Genomic DNA, 22755 nt, shown 5'->3' on the forward strand with positions numbered 1-22755 from the left:
TTGTATAACGCGCCACAGCCACTTTCTGAGCAAAACCGTAATATAGCGAAAAACCCCCGTGGCAACAGCAGAATATATTACGGTCCGGAGAGGATTTATACACGGGAGCCAAATTTATCGATGAATTTCGGTTACAGTTCCCCCCGAAAGGCTGAGCATACTGGACGAAGACGGGACCGCACACATCCAGAATTACATCCTTGGTCCCTACAGCGAGGGTGCTTCTGTCAACATTACATGCGTCGCGACGGGGGGTGAGAATTTCTCTATTATACCTTTCTTCTCATTTTCATCATCGCCAAAATTTATCCCTTGTGTCACGTTGGGCACGAAAACATCGATTTTCTTGTACAAATGTCATATTTCTTCTGAAAATGCGCTGAACCCGGTTATTTAAAGGGGGAGGAGGGGTTGAAATTCCAAATTCGGAAAGTTCGAAAAGTGCGAAAATGAGAAAATTTAAGAATCTGAAACATCGAAATTTCGAATGATCGAAGATCTTCAGCTCCGTGAAGTTTCACCACTTTGATAATTTTTTTTTTTTTACGTTTGGAATCCTGGTCATTCCGATCTTCGGTTTTTCTGATTTTTTACACCCACTCGTTGAGTAAACTACGCTGTGTGAGTATATTTTAATTTGTTGGAAATTATACCATATCGAAACTTTATTTTTCCGAATTTTGATCTATCGCAAATTAACTTTTCGGAACTTTGACTCGTCGATTTCCGACCATTCGAAACTTCGTAGAGTTTCTTCAAAGTTTGATTTCTTTACTTCAAGTTTCGCCACCAAAAATAATTCCGGAATCATACGCTTCCGGAACTTTTCAAATTCGGAACTTCAACTCCGGCCCAAAGGGTGGTAATGAACAAGCTGAAATAACATTCCGCCATGTCAGAAGCTTCCTCCTTGGTGCCTCTGCAGCCAGTGTTTTCTTCATCTGTCAAACTTGTCTTCTCGCCACCGTAATTCCAAGAGGCGGTTAACGAATCGGCACGTGATATTACAGGTCGACCCCAACCCCGAGTAACTTGGTGGGACGAGAGCGTTCTGCTGGACGAGAGTTTCGAAGCTGTGGGAAATCGGAGTGTCCGGAATGTGCTGCGATTGGAGAAGTTGGAACGGAAACACCTTTCCACAACGCTCACTTGTCAGGCGTCCAACAATAACATGGTCACACCTATCGTCGGGACTGTAACTTTGAACATGAATCGTAAGCATAGATTATATATCAACATCGGGACTTCATCGCGACTTCATTCGACCTTTGCATTCCAGTTAAACCACTGTGGGTGCGACTTAGGGGTGAAAACCAACCGCTCAGTGCCGGGAGCACTCACGAAATTGCATGCGAAGTCGTCGGCGCTAGACCGACACCCGACGTCATATGGTCGAAGGGAAATATACCGCTGAAGAACACCAGGCTGACGGTGAGGAATACTCGTATGAGTGTGTGTGTGTGTGTGTTTATTATTATTATTATTATTATTATTTCTTTTTCCCTCCCTCTTATTTTCGTATTTCCTTTATAGCCTTTAGATCAAAGGTATTTGAGGCAAACCACCAGACGCAGTGCGTAAGTTTGTGTACCGAACAAACCGCCTGACGTCCGATGATTGACTTTTAATCAAGCTGCGAAGAGCAAAAAAAAAAAAAAACCAGAAAAAAAGTTTATTTTCTGAGAAATGGTAATGGGGGAAAAAAATATGAGAAAAAAATTTAATACCGGTGCAAGACAAACGCCAATGTATACTATCTTCTTCTCCTCACAAATTAGGAAAACTGAGTCTCGTGTTTTTGTTTCGTACCCAGCCGTATTTGCCACGGGGTTTTTCATCCCCTTTGCAATTACCCCGTTTTCCGTACCTACTACGTTCTCGACGTCCGTGTGACGACCGTCTTGTTTTATATACACTTTTCGTTTCACGCCTGGTCGAGCAGGTCAGCCCGGATGGCAACACGACGACGAGCACCCTGACTTTCGTCCCGAGCATAGAGGACGCTGGGAAGTTCTTGTCCTGCAGAGCGAGCGTCCCCTCAATTCCACACTCGACGATAGAAGATGGCTGGAAACTCGACATATACCGTGAGAGTGAATTTGTTGTTTGTTTGTTTCTTTTTTTTTTTTTTTTTTTTTCTCTCTCACTTTTCCTCGCTATTACTTGGCGGCCTATGGCGGCCCTTTTTTTCTCTTCTTTTTTTATTTTCTCTCGCCACGATACGGAGTGACCTTAATCTCGCGAAGCTATGAGGCCTGCTATTTCTCACGCTCTGTTAGACTAGCCTAGTCTAGTGTTATACTGTAGTTATTCATCGCAGATGTTGTCTACCTTGTTTATTTATTCTATTGTGACGTCATGCTTTGCGCTACTTAAAATTCGCCATCGCTGTAACGCATGTTTTACACATCTTCACAACTTTTCCCAGATTCACCCGTGGTAACCCTTGAGCTTGGTAGCAACCTGAACGGAAGTCCGATCCGCGAGGGTATCGACGTATACTTCGAGTGTAACATCAAGTCGAATCCATGGGTCTACAAGGTCTCATGGCGACACAACGTGAGTACCTACACGATGCCATGAAAAAAAACTTTTATTTTATCAAATTGAAACCCTAATTATACGCACGCAGCAACTAGAGGATGGAATACTTTTTCAAACTATCCAAAACAATTCGTGGGTAACCAGAGATAGCTGGTGACCAAACAACTGCTGTTTCCAATTATAAATTTGTTATACCACAGGAGATTTATCGAGGCTCGTAAAATTTCTCTCTTTCAGATTGTGATTGAATTTTTAGAGCGTGTACTACACGTAAGGGTGGACGGCGGGAGAAGCGCAGTCGATTAGTCGCTAATCGATTAACAATCCCTGCTGCCAATGCGTGTGGCCACATCCACATCGATCGTGATTTATACCTATAACCTACCTTCCAAATCTGTGTTCAGGGTAATCCGTTGTACCACAACGCGGCTGCGGGTACAATCGTTAGTAACCAGAGCCTGGTCCTGCAAAGTGTGACGCGGAGCCGATCTGGGATATACACGTGCGTCGGGAGCAACCGGGAGGGTGACGGGGAGAGCAACGCCCTTAATCTGGACATAAAGTGTGAGTGAAATATCAGCTTGGATCGTCGATCGGATCTCGGTAACCGGCACAAATTTCCTTCCGTTTTTACAGTCGCTCCGGTGTGCAGACCAGGTCAGACCAAGGTCTATGGAGTCGCACGTCAGGAGACCGTCAGGATACGATGCGAGCTCGAGGCTAACCCTACCAACGTCTCCTTCACCTGGAGGTTCAACAGCAGCGCCGAAGCCGTCGACATCGCGCAGGCCCACGTCACCTCGGATCGGGCCCAATCTGTTGTTTCCTACACCCCGATGACAGAGTCCGATTACGGAAGCCTCGTTTGCTTGGGTGTCAACGATCAGGGGGCCCAGCTGGAGCCCTGCGTATACACCATCGTTCCTGCCGGTGAGTGACCACGACTACTACGAAAGCTTTCGATGATCCTTAGTTCGTGCCTAGTTTCAAGGACCGAAGTCGAATGGTGGTTAGTCGGTTTTTCGTCCTTTAAGTCCTTCACGCTGATCAGATAAACGGCGAATTTTGCATAGCTACCATTTTTAACTCATTACTCGTTGTCTTCTCACGTTTCTTCTCACCGTGAGATGGTTAACTCGAAACCAACAGCGTTTTTCGTTTAGCCAATCGTTCGGCAAACGGTCCTGACTTTGACGAGAACGATCAAGACTTGCGGAAATCGGACGTGACTCGACCAGCACTGCGTGGAAGCAGGCAAGGGCGACGATTTCTGTTGATACATTCCCTGCGTCCTTAGGGGGTGAAAAAATAACCCGATTGTATACACGCAGGGCGTTTCGTTCAAGGGCGGAAATTCGGGAGTATATTACCTCGAGACCAACGGGGTGTGAAGGCTGGTCTGGATGGTCTGATCCATCGCGATTTGCGACCGCCTTTGGCACAACCATTCCAGAGATAAGATTCTCGGTGCCATTCTCTCTCTATTTCTGTATCCCTCTCTCTCTCTCTCTCTCTCTCTCTCTTCAATCTCTAACGAGCCCTTTGACGTCCTGAAATCCGACGTGAGTAGGTGTCGCTTTCAGCTGAACATGAATCGGGCGAAGCATGGCCGCATTTACTCAGCAACGCGGATCACATTTCGCGGTCACGTAACTCCCGCCAGACCAATCTTGGATCGTTGACTCGAGTCCCCAGCTGACCGGAAGTCCAGGAAACCCTTTACTCGATCGGAACGTCGAGTGACGGGCGCACCTCACCGTGCATTATGGATCGAACGATTATTTATTCCCTCTGCAGTACTTGGTCGACCCTCCCCAACACCCTGGCACGTTTAACAGGGTTCCCATGCAGCATCACCAGGGTGGGACTGAATAATCCTTCATCCTCGTCCAGCGACGACTGTGTAATGATATTTGCGGGACTATAGAAAGGAAGTAATCTCTATATCTTACAGCTGTTTCAACAGACAGTATTCAGAATGGCAATAATTGTTTCGAATCTTGATGGTCTGGATAAATATTGGAATGATTTGAATTTTCGAAGGGTCGTAATTAGTGGTTGAGGGAAAATTTTTCGCTGCAACCAGTTAGAATCGTTCGCGGAATTCTGACCTTTCGGTAATTTCAACCGTCAGGAATGTCAACCTTCGACGCGTTGGAGTTGATGAGAATTTCAACCGTTTGGACTGATCAAATTCCACGTGACGATACGTTAGAACTTTCGATCAGATCCCGTTTGACACAGTACAAACGGGCGAATCACTGACCGTTGAAAAACAGTCGGAACGATTGGTGTTTTGCCGACGGAATATGGTCGTCTGGATTTTTCGCAAATAGTGCAGCTTCGGTATGAATATGGCTGACTCGTTGCACGAGCTTGGTTTTCGTGTCACGTTCGCGCAGCGACCGCAAAAGCTTGGCAAAGTAGAAGAACTAAAAGAAGAAGAAGAAAAAGTTGAAATGCAATTTTTCAGGCACATTGGATGCCGCCCCCGCGTTTCTCGGGGTAGGTTTTCACCCCGTGGTGACCCAAGGTCTGGCATAAATCTGGTTGCAGGTCATCCGGACAATCCGCACAACTGTTCAGTCCTCAATCAGACCACCGACTCCCTTCACGTCGAATGTACCGAGGGATTTGACGGCGGTCTTCCCCAGGAGTTCACCCTCGAAGTAGACATCGAGACCAGCAACGAACTGGCCAAGGCTGGATCCCTCGTCTACAACTCGACGAGCAAGGTGCCGACGTTCTCCGTCACTGGTCTCGACCCCGGAACCACCTACCACATCATCGTATTCGCGAGCAACTCGAAGGGACGCAGTGAGCCCGTCCGTTTAAGGACGACGACCCTGAACCTCCCCGAACGTCGAACCGGTAAGTTTGCCGTCAGGCAGATAAAAAAATCTTGGCCGTCGCTAGCAGCCGCGTTAGCATCTCAGTAACACGAATTTCTACGTCACCTTACATTCTTGAATATGATTATACCTGTGTGTATACCTACGCAGGGTGGATTAGTTGAAGGGAACTGCAGGTGAGTATTTTAGAAATTGCAATATGGTTGCAGTTAAACGAAAGAAAAAGAAAGAAAGAAAGAAAGAAAGAAAGAAAGACAATTATAGTATTTTCATCTAAAATTCGACAAGTTTGAAGAAGGAGAAAAGTTTTACCGATCATATGTGACATTGTCATTCGAATTATCTATAGCTTTTCAAACCGATTGCCCTACTTTTCAATTTTTAAATTAAAAACAAACTTTAAAACTACTCCGACGTTGTATAAAATCAGTGTAAATTATCTTCTAGAGGTCAAGTTCTAATCGCGATTTTCGAACATTCCAACAAGAACAGAAAAGATAATCTAAAAAAGACAAAGCAATCGTAATAACGTACAGTGAGATGTCTGTTAACGTGACTTACAATTAGCTATATCTTGTCAATGGTAAGAAATAAACAATTGTTGTCGTAGCTCGTTGGATTCGTCTCGATGTCTGCAATGCAATGTGATGAATAAAAACGTGAGATAGAAAAATGATTTGGATAAAAACAAACATTACTGTTAACACAAAGTTCTCTCAAAAGTAGCTATAGGTACAATACATACGGTGAAATGTTTTGTTTTTTCTGCAACTCTTGTAGAATCCGAGACGTTCGCTTATTATTTTCCAAACTATTACACCCTGCAATGCGTATCTGCATACCACGTGTAGGTATTATTCATTATGCACCTGATACCCATAATGCATAAGTATGCGTTGATATGTTACGTTTCATTTTGAGCACTGTTTGCTACGCTGCACGGCCTTGCATCGTAGAAGTAAAATGGGCTCGTATACCTAGCTGTATACTCATGTATATTATACATAATATGCATCATATATATATGGGGCATTCCATGCCAACTCAGTAAACGGTTGACCATAACGTTTTTTAATTTCACCAAGGATTTTTCCTACGGAAACACGACCCCTGAAATGTTTCCAAGAAATTTTCAATTTTTTTTTTTTTTAATCACTCACCTTTACCCTATGATTTTTTAAACCCATCTCAAAAACACCGAAATTGATTTTTATAAAACCAGAAATATAGGGAACTCGTTTTATTCAGTTTTTTAATCATTTCTTCTATTCTTTTAATCTTTTTTTTTTTTCTATTTTTCAAACCGAATGTTTTTTTTTTGGTTTGATAAAAATCAATTTGGGTGCTTTTGAGATGGGTTTAAAAATTAACAGGGTAAAGACGAGTGATTAAAAAAAAAAATTGAGAGTTTTTTTGAATGCCTTTCAGGAGCCCAGGAAAAATCCTTGTTGAAATTGAAATAAATGTTATGGTCAACCGTTTACTGAGTTGGCGTGGAATGCTCCATACATAATACACGTGTACATATAATACACCGACGTATTAAATTCGCACTCAATTCCAGTAGAGAAAACTGTCCTTTCCTCTCACTCGAGCCTCACTCAAAACGTCCGTAGCTGAATTTATTGCTCCGGTCACTCGGCGCTCTGATTTGCCGATAGACCCATTCACCCCATTCACCCTGCGATCCGCATTCGTGTCTATCGATCTTTTATCGGTCCAGCCGTAAGCTCGCCGAATTTAAGCGTCAATTTATGAACCCGCAATGCTATCAATGCCCGTGAAAAGAGCACGGTTACCGTAAAGCTTATACGACTCGAATTTTCGGTTCGCCAAATTTTTGGCTGACAATTTTTTTCCCCTTTTTTGCACGCTTCACCTTACGTCAAACGTCAAACACCTTACCAATCTTTTCCTCCTAATCAATCTCTGCGAAAGTGGCTATAGATTTTTTTCTCTTTTCTCTTGTGACTTTGAAAATGTACTTTTTGTCACAGGAAATAAAATTTGACTCCACTGGGCCGGGGTAGAATTTTTTTTGTGGGCGTAATATTGAAAGTTCCGTCGAACAAGCATTTTAAACGTACATCAATCAGATGCTGCGAACCTTTCGATCTTGTCTCCTTTTTTCCTGTCCGTTCAATTTTTCAAGAGGATATTCAACCTTCGATAAGAATTTTGTCAATACTTTGAAACAACTGATTCCACTGTAAACGACTGAATATTTGACGAACCGTGCCTTGCGCGTATCCGTATCACGAAAAGAGAACAAAAGCTCTCAACATTCACTAAAATATGACAAAATAACAAACCGCATTGACGTTCGATAAGTGTGATAAATATTGATCGACCTGCAGGTGAAGCTACGGCCGTTTGAGTGAAGTCGCGCGTCCTAGTTTTTTCAGAAAAGAAATTAACCAAAATGAAGGAAAAACTTTCACGCAATTATCCACGTAGACCGATATAGAAACGAAAAAATTAAAACAAGAAAAAATCTGTTTTGAAAATTCCCACTGTGGTGGATTAATTTTGTTGGTTTGTTTATTTTTTTTTTTTTTTTTTTTTATCCTCTCACTTTACTAACTTTTCATACACCGTTTCGCAACATTTTCGCGTACCTATAAACTACAGGACAAAAACTCTGTAGCTCGTTGACCTCTGTGTTCCCCTCGACTGCAGACTCGCGTCGAGCGAGATGAGAGCATAACGCAATATAAGCTGTATCACATTTCATCCCCAGGGGGTGCGGAATATAAAGATTTTGACTGGGATGGAATACAAACTAAAATACACACACACACACACACACACACATACCGAACCTCATAGACCTGCGTATGCAACAATGTGCGAATGCGAATCGATAAACGAATGGGAAACGGGGGTGCAAGTAAGCGAATAAACGTTTCAAACTCGCCGCGAGAAACGGGGGTCGGGGGTCAGGGCGAGGCTTGCACGATAACTTCTTGGGCTTTTGTCGGTCATCACATTTTATTAAACATCACCGGGGCTTCGGCACAACATGCGATATTTGGTCACGTGATCCGTGTACCTACCTACCGTACCTTAGAACCTTATCATACCTATAGGTGGGTTTATTCGTATTACAAACTGCAATTCCGTCCTCGTCACGTGTCGCGAAATTTTTGCTTAGATGTGTAGTAAATCGATAGGCCGGGAAAATCGGGAATAGTCTGGGAATTATGGTGGACTGTAAGAAAAAACGAACTTTTCGGACAGTGAATTTAGTTAAAAGTTAATTTTCCGAAAACTTATCGTTTAAGTTCTAATTATTTCTGATAAACGAAGCAATACTATTCGCTTTTAGATCTAAATTTATATATTCGAGGTGCAGAATTTTTCGAGCTTTTTGTCATAAAAGCTACCAAACATTACCCAAATTTCGTGGGAAAAAGTGAGGAAATTTTATTTGAGCAAAATTGTCGCCACACTGATCAAGCATTCCCTTGGTGCGATGTAGCGGTATTTTTGTCTCTCTTTCTTTTTTTGTGTCCAGTATTTTCTCTCGTTTTTTTCCTTCCTTTTTTTTCATATATATATATACTTTGCTCTTCTCAGAGCCGACACCGCGCATCGGTAATGCGTAATGTAAATGTTGAAAGGTTACACGATCCTTGCGTACCTTTATAACGTCAGGGTGGAGAGGTGGAAAAAAGAGGAAAGAAAAAAAAACATCATTAGACCTGTATTGATATTCAATTCAAAGTAAACATTTTCACGTACATAATACTGTGCCGACTAGCTGGCTGCCCGGACTCTGGCTCCATTACCCAGAAACGATATAGATACGCGTATGATACGCCGATACGTGACGCGGGATTTAAAACCGGATGTAGAAAAAAAAAATATACTTTAAAGCGCAGCGGTGATGCGTGAACAAGGATGGATCACTGACGTCAAATCAACGAGCTTTTTATTTTACAGAAATTTATAGAAAATAAACGTAGTGTATGGATAAGCTCGGGTTTCTCAATGCTTTGCTATATTTTTTGCTTGATATTTTTGCTGTGAATTGAAGAAAAATTTAACGTAGGATTACCGGAAACGCCTGAGGATGAATGAATCGTACCGTTGGAATTAAAAGATAGGAGAGACAAAGGAAAAAAATACTTTAAAAATCTTTAACAATCTTATTTTCGCCAATGATAAGTGAACGCGAATAATAGAATCTAAAATCATTAGAATCGTGTAAGAAATACCTGCAGAGTTTGATAATTTTAAACGTTTCAATTGTAAAAAGTCTTTTCGAAAATTTTTGATATGCTTTTAATTTTTATTATTCGAATTTACTCAGTCATTTGTTTTTATGAGATGATAAAGAGTGTTGTTTAATCTACTTTCACCATTATTGGCACATGTAACATTGTTGGAGATAGCTTTTCAAACGTTTCTACCTCTTTTCAAACCCTTTACCGCGATTGATCCGACCCTTTAATTAACCCCGTTAAATTTTTTGCGAAAAATAATAATATGCTATGAATCGTATTTTTACGCGATATAATATCAAAAAAAAAAAAAAATGATACTCTGAAAAATTGGCTGTCAAATCGCGAAAATAAAAGAAATAAATGTCAAATAAACGCGTGGAAAAATTGGCGCAAGCCTCGAAGTGCGGAGGCGAGGGAATAAACGAATATTCGGCAATATCGGGCTAAAAGGAGAGTTTAAAAATTCGAAAAAAGATAAACAAAGATAAAAAAAAACGGTGGCACCGACGAGGGTGGGATCCTATAGACGATGAACGTTCAGGGCAGATTATCCCCGTACCAGCAGGTGAACGACTGACACGTCCGCCATCCCCGGAGAACTGCACGATCCGGGAAGAGAGTCGAACGATGGTGAGGGTGAGCTGCGCCGAGAGCGAGTACTTCGACCCGAACACGGCGACGTACGTCCTCCAGGTCTTCGACGCCGGTTCTCGGCGGCTCCTGGCATCGGCGACGAGTCTGACGCCCAGCATCCTCGAGGTGACGGACCTCCCGGCGGAGCGAAGTCAACTGGGACTCGTCCTCTCCCTCAGGATCATGACGGCACACGCGACGAGCGACGCCACCGTTCTCCACAGCCAGCACTTCGTCCAGGAGGGCGAGACCCTGGAGCACCAGCGATACCCAGGTAGGGATCACATTGACATGATCTGAGATTTCCACCGATATCACGAGTCCGGTCGACGCGGCTGCCCTGCAACGTCGCCTGCTTCTTCTCTGTGCATTCAGCCATTTTTATACAACCCTCTATGTGACCCGTCTTTATCCACCCTGCACCTCACGCGATAAAAATTCTACAAATCCTTCGCTACTCGCGCTCCTCACGTTTCACACATCGACCTGCTGCAGAGTTTTTTTGTCCGAGCTTCGCGGTCTTTCAATTTCAATTATGTGGGAATTAGGGATGGAGGAGGGATAAAAAAAAACGAACGCAAAGTTTAGAGAATAGTAATCGAAGGATGTAGAAGTGCAGTTTTTACAACGATGTTTCCGATGTACAAAGAATATTTCATACCGATACGTACATGCATACCTATGTATTATACATACACAATTTATACCCCTTTTCTTTTGCTTTCTCTCTTCTTTAAGGGGGACTTTTTTATGCCTGCTCACTATGCGCTTCGCTTTTTATTATAACTATACACGATTTATTCATCCTTTCAGTTTCATTTTTAGACTTGTATTATAACGTTATAGCTGCATGCAAATGACACGTAGATGTTACACGCTTCAAATTGAAACGACCAGTACTCGAGTCAATTTCTTTAAAGTAGTCAAATTCGTGATGCATTCAGTCACGCGTGATATAAGTAATTGTTCAATGAAAAGTCAGTGTTGGAAAAGAGATGGTTTTTTATCCGCTCTTTTCAACGAATCTTTACTCGCAACGTGGCTGAATCATAATTTTGATCCTAGTTTGCAAAAGTAATTGACTGGTACATTGGGTCCTTTCAATTTCTATACATGTAATGATATGAGTAATAACTATATTATAATTTACATAACATGTGTTTATATTCATCACGTAATTGTTGATAATCTCGAACAATCACGTTTTGCGATTTCACGCCGTCTTTGCGACTGAGAATTAAAAATTGGATCAATAAGTGAAATCAGAGATTGAAAAATCTCCGTAATCTCCATAAGTTTTCAAAAAATCCAAGGAATTTAATTTTATCGCAGTCTTTTCTTCGACAGCGAAACTTTAGAAAGCCGATGAAAAATAATCGCTTGCAAATACCGCAAGTTTTTAATATAATTTGAAACGAAAATTCAGTGTTTACCGAAACGAAAAAGTGTACAGACGAACCAGCCGCGTATTTATGACTTCGGTGTATAAGGCGGTATTCAAAAAATTTAAAGTAAACTAAAGTTTTTTACTTTTTGACTTTTACCACCCGCGAAAAGTTTCCGCTGCATAAAACATGAAAATGTATTATGCAGCAGCACCCTGAGTTTGCATGTGTCTTGTACACCGCGTTACAGCCCAGTTATATCCGAAAGCTTGTTAAGTTTTGAATTTTGAACACGCCTGGCGCCTTTTCACTTTTTCACATCCTCGTCAACGGTGCAAATACCAAAATCATCTCAACGTCAGTCTCTAACGACTAACGCAGAGCTGTTCCACTTTTTTGATTAATTCGTTATTTAGACGATTCGTTTAACGATTCGATTAACTTTCAAATTGCACGACTTCTGCGTATGTATAACACAAATGTCAAACCGGGGTCGCTGGAGACCCCACACAAAAATTCATTCCGTAGAAACGGAGATATCGATTCAAATGACTTGAAATTTTATCTGGGATACACTTTAACAATGATATTTAAAGAAAAGTTTGTTATATTTATCAAAATGAAACTTTGAATGTGGCAAAACAAAAAAATTCATAAAACAACAAAATACCGAAAAATGGATCATTCTTCTCAACAAAAATTATAACACACTGAATTTTTCATATTTTTTGCTAAAAATTTAGCGAGTACGATCAAAACATAGTTTGAAACAAACAAAAAAAAAATGTATCAAAATACTACGCGATGATCGAAAGCTATTCATTTGCACGAATGATTTGTATTTAAAAAAAAAAACATGAACTAATAAATTTCACGATATTTCATTATTTTTCTGAATGTTTTTCGTATGGAATTCCCGTTTAAGCAAACACATCGATTTTTGTTTTCTTTTAAGCCAAATATTCAAATTTGATACTAGGTTGAACCGCGTGGAGATAAAAATCGAAAAGTAGCATGATTAGTTTCATGGTTCGTCGGAGCTTCCAGCTGCATGAAGCTTCCTTGCAGTAGGGATGTAGCGAGGTTGCTTCGGTCTAGTTCACCTAAAGGTTCCCGTGCGGAGGATGTCATCTTCCCACCATAGGACAGTACTTCTACTCACGCTGATTCGGTAGTAAGGAACAAGGGTCGCCATTGTTCCTTTGACAATGACCAGCATAGACGTAGGCCAGGTCAAAGAAACCTCTGTGAGAACAATGCTGAGATAATTCGACGACTCAACTTTGAAGAGCGACGAGTTTCCGCTGTACCAACGTTTACATACGTATATACATATATGTATATATATATATATATATATATACGTATACCTATCTACCTGCACAAGTATATTGTGCATGAAAAGAGGCATACACGCAGGTACAAACTCCCGGGACGCCGAAACCTGCAGGGTGAAGTGAACGCGAGTTTTAACCCTTCCAATCACAGTGGGACTCACAGCATCCCACCTCAAAAATTTCCATTTCCTAGCCTGATCCTAGTTTATTTACAACTGCTTGAAATCACCTCGTTACTTTGCACAACCCCGAAAACCACCGAGTAACAAATTTCGGCCAGAATCATAGAATTTCTATAGTTTTATCGCTTTTTTATGTCCACTATATTGGATCCGTCATCTTCGATTTAGAGATTGTCAAATTCTGACTACAAATTCGTGATCAGTGACTCCGAAAACCTCTGGGTAACGAAATTTCGGCTTAAGTATTGAGTTGAAAAATGTGCGACTGACAGAGGGTTAAACACAGTCGGCCGAGCTCAGCATCAACTCCTTTCAATTACCAAGTTAATTACTCGGCTAGTTATCAGCGATTGATTCGTATACATATATATATGACCACGAGCATCGCTACGAGGCTTCGTAATTATGAAACGACCAACGACACAATTAGCTAATTGCTTCGAGACTCTCCGTGATGTCACGTCAAAGTGCATTTTAGCGGATGCAAGCTTGCACAATCCCGGTTGTGTATAGACGGCACCCTGTAGCCTGGGGTGCAAATCAAGCCCTCATCCGTGAGTTCGATCGTTTTTAGTTGATATTTATCCCCGTTCAGCTGTTTTGCTTCGATTTTTATTTTTATTGTTTTAAATTTTTTTCCTTCCTGTCACACCAAATCACACGATATCCATTCAATTACACTTAGTGTCGATCAATTGAGTGCTCGTTTATACTCGCGGGCTGAAAGTAATTTACACGCACGGATTCATTCCGTGGCTAGCTTTTGGGAAATTGGGAAAACTCAATCAGCCCTCCGATTTCGAGGATGATATTGATTCGCAGAATTCTCGTAAGCTTTGAGTACAAGTTGCAAAAACATGTTTTACGAGTCACTAATGAAGTACCCGTACTTCAATAAAATCAGACTATTACTTTGAAGCTTCTAGTATTGTATAGTACATTCCTTTCGATTATAGTTCAATAATTATTTATCCATCAGTCACCTCGAAATCGAATATCGAGTTCTACAGTCCTGTAAATATCGCTCATCTCAACTCCTTCAGCCCGAAACCTGCCAATCGCATAAACGTTTCAAGTATTCACCGATCAGTGTTTGTCCGGAACGATTTAATATTTACCAATCAATTAACAGAAAATTGCGTTACCTCCTCAAGAAGCCAGAAAATGGTATAAAAGAATCAAAAAGTCGTTTGTGGTAAAAGATACTCGTGCCAATTATATTTTTTACTAAAAATGTAGCAAATTTTACTCTCCGCACAATATTTTTCACTGATTCTACAGTAAATTCTGCATTTTATTAAGTATATTTAAAAAAAAAAAAAAAAAAAAAAAGAAACCTGCAATTTTTAGCAAAATTTTATCTTTTTCATACTCTTCGTGTTGAACTCTTTAATCCCACACATGCCGCATTCCTTATCGCGCAAACTGTGAAGCATAATCCTTGGGCGACTGAAATAATACTGCAATACCGGGGGTTGAGGAAAGCCGGTCAGATCCGTTCCACGATAAGATTGAGCGTCTCGTTCCCATTATATCATGTATAACGACCCTCCTCCTCCTCCTCCTCCTCCTCCTCCTCCTCCTCCTCCTCCTCCTCCTTCGCGGGGGGCGGAATGGAGAGCGCCGGTGTACTCGGATTGTTTGTTAAGTGGGCAAGGGATTGCCGGGAGTCCGGGGGTGGAATATTAAAGCGAAAGTTTATGTCGACAGCTCTGACACCCGTGATGCTGTCTCTGTCGGGTCCGTTGCTGGGTGCCGTCGTGGGCGCAGCTGCCGGGCTGCTTCTGGTCATCTTCGTGATAGTCCTTGCTGTCCGTCTGCGGTACCGCCCCCGCCCCCAGGACGACAAGGACTCGCACGACGACGGAGGGATGGCTAACCTGGCCGCCCCCAACGAGAAGACGGCGAGCCTCCCGGCCAACACGGACAGCATAGAAAGCTTCGAAAAGAACCCCGACATCATACCCCATGGAAATGGTAAGTTGGCCTTACACGAGTAGCAAGTTGTATTCGAAAGTATTTTTCCCAGCTTTGTGTCGTTTGCTTCGAGAGCTTCGAGAGCTTGCGGAATTACTCTGCGTCCCACTGCAGCCGGGGATCCGAGGAATCGATTCAACTTCGCAGCCTATCGCGGCTTAGGATCCTAACAACTATGATATATGTGGCAATATTATGCGCTAACGCTCTTACAGATAAAGGCTAATTAATTGCAAATTGGTATTTGGAATATAATGCTCGTTGAAAGCCGGTTACCACTCTCCACCCTTGTATGCACCCAATACTGCACCCTCGTACTACTGCAGGGTGAAAGATCTACGAGGTCGCTGATCTATGGACGCGCTTTGCGTGTAGGTAGCTGCTGGTTGTGCGGCATAACAGAAAAATATCATCCTCTTCCATACCTCTGTTCCTGTAAAGTATAGCTATACCTATACACGTACATATCCTCTGGGTATCTCCAATTTATGAGCATTTTCAATTTTTACTCTATCTCGGTGATATTCTTTACCAGCCGATAAATCGGCCGCTCTTTTCTCCTCGCCTTCCTCGGATCTTTCAGTGCATGTCGCGCGGCTTCATATTCTCGTCATGCGAATTGATATCTGTGCATTTATTCGAACAATATCACGAAAAGAAAAATATTACACATTTTAAATCTCTTGTAGTTATTATGCGGGCAGCACTTTTTTGGACCTAAATCTACAACAATTGTTACAAAATTTACAAATCCAGTAATGAGAGTTAGTAGAAAATCCATAGTAAGAGTTACGATTTGCTTATACATAGATTTACCACAATTCATGTAAATCTAACCCCAAAAATATGCTGTCCATATATTCACCATAAAAGATGTAAAATGTGTGTTAAATTTTTTTTTCCATGTACACTAGATATACAGTAAACAGATATTCTCCATTTATTGTCAGTGTGTACAAAACATTCTAAAGCAAAGAAAAAAGCTCTCTATGAGTCTGAATGATTACCATAATTGGCAATGAGTATCGATATTTCTTCTTAAAGGGATGAAATCCAATAAAAATTGTTTTAAACAGGCTTTAACTCTGTTTCCCCGTCAGAAAACTCTTACGCTGAGCTCTGCAAGGGTGCGTCGCCCCGTTTTATCCTGCCGCAGTCTCGTCAGCTTCAGGATCAATCGTCCTTCGGGCCGAATGGGAACAACGTAAGTTGTTACCGAGATATTACCGGCGCATCCCCAGCTCGGGGGCAGCAGAAAGATGTTAAAAAATGCTTAACGAACGCTTCGACGCCCTTGATACCGCAGAGTATCGAGCTCACCTACGCCGAGTTGTCGCTGCAGAGGGGCGGCAGACGCGTTCCCCCAAATTGCTACCAGCCGGTTCCTGTCGCGGGTGTTCAGCGTCCTCAGCTTCTGCCTATGTCCACATTGACGCGTCGCCAGCAGCCCCAGGATCCAACGATTTACGCCCAGGTTGCGACCGGAAAGTCTGTTTACATTCCGCCACCTCACCCCTATCTGACCAGGGGCGTCGACGAGACCACGGCGGAAACGCCTCTTATCGGCCGTGAGAACAAGGTACGCCCATCCTCGAGGTAACCGGAAACGCGGTCAGGCTTAGTCCACATGCGTACACGGTTGGAAACCCCGTCGAGTTTCGATCGGAAGAATCGGCCTAGATCGGAAGTTGAGAGAAGCGGACGAAACTGTGCGAAAAATCTGTGCTGATTTTATTCGCTCTAATTATTGTCGGAAATACGGTAGCAAACAGATTCTCTATTCTGTAACAGAAGACGAATAGAAGCCAGTTCGAGTAGCGCGATTGCGAAGATGTAAAAACGTTGGAGAAAATATTTTCTGTAATCAGAATATTCGAAATTATGAAACTCTGATGTCGCGCTTATTTTATTTATTTTTTGGTATTTTTTTTTTTTTCACCAAGGAGCCGCTTGGCAAAATTCAAAAAAACGGTTAGCTTAAAGGTGAGTTAACACAGATTTGTTCAGGTAAGATTTTTTTAAACGCTCTTCGGCCAATCAGTTTAAATCTCGTCAGCGATAAACATAAAAATCGAGTAAAAAATACGAGAGTTCAATTACGCCGAATATTAAATAATTTTAAAAACGTTAATTGTGTCGATTTCTTAATGTCTTAGCTTGCATAATTTAAATTTGATGAGATTTGATTTTATTACATGGTAAGAATGTTTTTTCGATTTGTATTTACGATCATTGGCACACATAAAATTACAAAATATTTTTTTTCACCTTTTCTTAACTTTTTATACAAACCGATTTATTCTGAAACGTTAATGCACTCGAAGAGTGACGCGATCCAATAAATTGAGAATTGAAATATTGAGACCGTCGATTATGGAAAAAAATTAATGTCTGCTCGTTTACTTTGCATCAAATCATTTCTATATCTATCTGAACATATCTATCTTAGCGGGCTCAAACTCAATAAACAAATTCCGTGTCGTGTAATGCTATGAGACAGAAAAATCAATCGTGGAATTTGAATTTCAAAACTACAGAGCTTCTGCGGAATATTGAGAGAAATAAACTGCCAGAACAATAGAACCCATTTATTACGCTGTCTCACCCATTTTCTCTCACATCATATTTTTTTTCCGCGTAGAGCGCTCAATGCTCTAAAAATCTGTAATATACTTGAAAATTGTAGATTATTTTACACGACCGTGTAATTATTTATTTATTCTTTCTTTTATCTTTTAAGGAGAAAACATCTTTTAAAAAAATATGGGGTAATCGTTCGAGAAATTAGTTCAAAGCGTTTGACATAAATTTGAAAAAAGAAGTAAAAAATTCTGTACTAATGAAAAATTATCTAGGAACGACCTGATTTGTCTCTCTTATGACGATGTAAGATTTTCAAAATTTCAGCTAAACAACACTGACGACCATCTTTAACCGAATATCATTATTATGCGTGTTTAGATAACAACGATCACAGAATCAGCGAATTCGTTATGGCGTTCGGCCACCCCGCCAACTTCAATGGCGCCGGCCACGTGACTCTATAAGACGGAGCTGTAAATTAATAGATCGAAAATCGGGTCTGTAGCGAGGCAATCATCATAGTCATGTCGCTGTGGATGTGGATGTGGATGTGGATGCGGATGTGGCAATGATTATAATACGTATTTTATGACAGCCAGAAATCTGTCCGAATGTAATGGATCAACCGTCCCCAAAAATCTGGTGAACCTTGGGGGGAGAAAGTAAAAACCGAACAAGGAAATAAGATACAAAATCAAATGAACGGGATATCCGGAATGCGGAAACGTGACGACTTCGACGACAAGAGAGGGTGAAACGAGTGTGTAACGTGAAACTCGAGGGGCGCCCCGGTAAAGTGAAGAAGCAAAGAAGCAAAGAAGCAAAGAAAAGAAGGATCCTCACCAAGGAGCGTCCGAATTTCTTTCCCGTCTCACTTACTGTCTGAGAATCGATAAATCTACTCATCTCGAGAGCTCGATATAGGTATATTAAGTGGCTTTTACCCGGTCGACAGCCTCCAGCCTCTTCCCTTTCGATTCCACTTTGCAAAGGATGATTTTTCACCACCTTCATCTCTATCGACTCTTCAACGATCCTTCGTCAGTGCTATACAACTGCAGGACGGCGACAAAATCGGCGAATCGTTGACGGTCTTCCGGTATAAAAAGAAATGTGAAATCTCGAGAGTTGCGTTAGTCATCAGCGACGATTTCGAATTATCTTTCCGCGAAATTTTTCACGGGATTACATTTAGCTTCGGACCATAAAGCGGCTCGGGATTCGCGAAATGAATAACCGGATATGACATTAGAGCCGTAGACGACGGGCTGTAAACTTGAAAACAGAAACGGGATGAAAATGTTCTCCGAGGCCAAAGAAATCCGGTTCACTTCATCCGGTTGAGTAGTCATGCGGATGTTAATCAAGCTGCTGAACCCCGAAGACTATGGCTTAAAATAAAATTCCGTCTCTCGTCCGAAACTCGGCGAAATAATGATGTCTAGCTATAATAACTGCGTACCTTCGTAATGTTTGTACACCTGATTTTTACCAGGCCTATGTAATCGCAGAGGAACGATAATACACGTCATGTGAAGTGTCAGTTTTTCGCTGTATATGATGAAGACAAAAATAAATAGGGAGGAGATAAAAATGGACAAAAAAATATGTTTTACAATAATGCTGTGTTTGTATAACATAATCAGGGTGTAGGTTTAAGGTATAAAGTCGAACTAGATGAAAAATTGTGTGTTTTTTTTTTTACGAACGGTGTGTGGGATAAAAACGCAGACACAGAGAAGGAGAAAAAGTTAATAATAATAACAACAACAACAACAACAACAATAATAATAGAGACAATGAAATGAAGACCGAAGAGAAGTTCGAAGAAAGGAGAAATATATAATAGTACATGTAGAGCTATATATAATATAAGTTTATAGATACACGAAAGGTTTTTACGGTAATACAAACTATAAAAAGATTTGGTAATTTGTTTAACATTATAGTTGGTTCATACATACGTGTATAATACATACGTATAATCCCGTACGTATAATATTATACTAATAAAAAAACAGACTCCCGATGGCGAGTTATAGTTGTATTAAACAAGGATAAAGTGAAGTTTAATTTTCAACAGCGGTTTTCAAATAAGGTGAAATAGTACATAATTAATATATTATATTATACGTAAAGTACGAGGAAAAAAAGAGAGGGAAAAATATTGTGTAGGATAGAAGAGAGAAATTAATAGTAATAATAATAATTATTATTATGATAATAATAATAACTGTGCTCAAAAAGTTTCAATAAAATACAATTTTGCCTATGCTAAAGAGAAAAGAAGAAAAAAAAATATTAACAGAGAAAGGTGAGAAAAATAATAATAATAATAATAATAATAATAATAATTCGTACCATAGTTATTTTTCATATGCTGTGCCAAGGTATAAGATAATTATTGTTAATATTAAATACTTACATATTACATGATAAATATATATTGCTATGACACCGTAATTATTTAAACCGTACATAATAATGATGAGTATAGATAAATAAATAAATAAATAATAATAGTAATAATTATGATGATTAATCGTGTCTATAATAATAATGAGAATAAGAATAAAAATAATAAATATTGTAATAATAATCATAACAACAACAATAATAATAGAGTTTTTATCTAGGAATATAATTTATATATATATATATATATACAGAGATAAAAGGTATAAATTATATACATATATATGTATATATATTATATTATATATGTAAAAAAAGTTATAATCTCTCCGAGGAATGAGTGTTCACAAGCTAGATCGTTGTTCTAAAATAAGCTATAGCTATCGCGGCATGATAATAATTATTTAACTTTTAGAAACTGAAGAAAAATGTACACATATATATAAATATACATATATGCATAAAATGTCTAGCTAGGTATGTATATGTATGTATATATGAATACATCAAATGATAGTATCTATTCAATATTCTATGTAAAACTGTACGCAGACATTACAATTCCACTGGAACTATAATTATACATATAACTAAACTAAGTTTAATTCGTTGAGCAGAATAAAAATTAGTTACTCCTGAAAAAAAAAATCCGATCAACCGGCCATATTCGTTGATTTTAAATTGAATCAATGACGTCCGAAATGTCAAAAAGATACGTTCGCTTTATGAGATGTAGTTGAGAACGGTGGTACGATGTTGGCTGATTCAAAATCGTCGAAATTTGTATTTCCGTTGCCTTTTTAATTTTTACTTTTGTACCTCATGTGAAAGTCATTCGTCACTTGGCAAGAAATTTTCAAAAATACGTAAACGCATTCCGCAAATTGTAATTGTTGAAAGATAAAGTGAAGAGAAGAAAACAAAAACGGAATCAAAAATCACTGTATTATGTCACACAAACAATCATTGCACCGTTAAACTTTCCTCGAATATTCACTTCCTCCGCACCTAATCTTTATTATTACTCTATAAATTCTTGTAAAGTCTAAAAGTGTTTTGCTCATTGTTATAATCCTACTTATTATACGACCCGGTACAGGGTCTAGAATATAATAGCACTTCGTACCATTTATTCGCGATAAGATATTTCATTAAACTCGTTTGCGGAAACGATGCGAAGATAGTAAGATAGTAGCTATATATACATCTTACTTGTTAAATCTGCTTTTTATTCCCTTTTCTGCTACGTTGATCCATTAAATATCTAGTCTACAGACTCTTGGAAGTATCAGGCGACCGCTTAAAACATTTAAACTCAATTTTAACGCACGTAAGAATCGTTTGTAATTATCACTCGGTTTACACAAAATTAACTTCCCAATTATTCGAATGCCGATCAATTCCTGGACTGTTTCCTCTAGATTTTCATGAGATTTTTATCAATGACAATCATCAGTTTACTTTCGCGCTCATACGAGAAATCGCATTTTACATTCGAATCTTTCCAAATTCGTATAACATTTTTTCAACTTTTTTTCATCGCCACTCACGTTCGCAATCAATACTGTTATATTTATAATAATATATTTTACAGTCGCCATCGGCTGATTAGAAACTGCTTCTTGCATTTTGATTATTCTTATTTCACTCTTGGAATCCTCGCGATTCTTTTTAATATCTAATACCTAATATTATCCGGATCCGAATTATTTTCATCAATTATTGGTAAAAGTGAGAATTTTCACACGTTCTTAACTCTGCTTTGTACACACATACGTTACGTAAACTAAAATTTTACAGCCGTAGTAGCTTCTCCGTAATTCTACTATCCCACCAAAATGCTCATTCCCTCATTCATTAATTAACACACGCAGTTATTACATAGATAAATTAATATATTATTAATAAAAAAAAAAAAAATATATATATATATACGTATATATATTACATGTATTATATATATAAAAAAATAGATATTATTTCACTTTTGTATGAAGGACTTTTCCATTATTATTGTTACATTATAATTATAATAAAAACTAATAATATTAGGTTTAAAGGTTGAGTGCCTTCTGTAATCTAAAATACTGTATACTTTGTACTATATTTCGTGTTCGTTATGAATTCAGATGTAAATACAATTTTAAACATGTATAATGACACAAATTTTTCTCTCATTTCGTAGCTACACCAGATTTTTTATACCGCTCAAAGAAACCTCCTTATATTCCAAAGGGTGGATCAAAGGCTTTTATCCAATCTATAATTTAGGTAAGTACGTTTATCCTCTGCAGCACTATTACGTATAATTTTATTGAAAACTCAAGTTAAAAATCAGTTGCTATTTAAAATTATATATTCTATTTCTTTTTCTTATATTTAAATCGTCGTTTGTTGAAAATCAGCTACAGAATTTACATTTCCGTAGAATTTATCGATCTGCACTGAAAATACCACTCCAAAATTTCTACCCCTGGGGAGCAGAAGAATTATTGCCAACCAGTGAGAAAACGAGAGAAGATAAGAAAGAAAAATATATATATTATATACGTTTGAAGAAGTAAATAATTTTCAGAGTGACAACTTCACGCACGTTTGTTATTGAGCGATTTATTTCA

General features: G+C 39.5%; 1 protein-coding gene across 6 annotated transcripts in view; it reads left to right on the top strand.

The window, feature by feature from the left end:
• The window catches only part of LOC124416501 (nephrin-like), a 63972-nt gene extending 45630 nt beyond the window's left edge, over window positions 1-18342 (top strand). The window contains exons 4-16 of one of the 6 annotated variants that reach the window (XM_046897631.1): window positions 138-254; window positions 1011-1214; window positions 1280-1431; window positions 1943-2087; window positions 2429-2559; window positions 2949-3108; window positions 3181-3474; window positions 5101-5415; window positions 10191-10532; window positions 14873-15139; window positions 16240-16343; window positions 16446-16718; window positions 18101-18340. In XM_046897631.1, the coding sequence (XP_046753587.1) occupies window positions 138-254; window positions 1011-1214; window positions 1280-1431; window positions 1943-2087; window positions 2429-2559; window positions 2949-3108; window positions 3181-3474; window positions 5101-5415; window positions 10191-10532; window positions 14873-15139; window positions 16240-16343; window positions 16446-16718; window positions 18101-18178 (2582 nt within the window). In that variant the 3' untranslated portion in view covers window positions 18179-18340. Of the gene's footprint in view, window positions 1-137; window positions 255-1010; window positions 1215-1279; window positions 1432-1942; window positions 2088-2428; window positions 2560-2948; window positions 3109-3180; window positions 3475-5100; window positions 5416-10187; window positions 10533-14872; window positions 15140-16239; window positions 16719-18100 lie in introns of all 6 variants that reach the window. The other 5 variants (XM_046897630.1, XM_046897629.1, XM_046897628.1 and 2 more) reach the window with 5 other exon arrangements.
• Window positions 18343-22755: the final 4413 nt, after the last annotated feature.

Source organism: Diprion similis, chromosome 2, assembly GCF_021155765.1.
Source record: "Diprion similis isolate iyDipSimi1 chromosome 2, iyDipSimi1.1, whole genome shotgun sequence".
Lineage (NCBI taxonomy): Eukaryota > Metazoa > Arthropoda > Insecta > Hymenoptera > Diprionidae > Diprion > Diprion similis.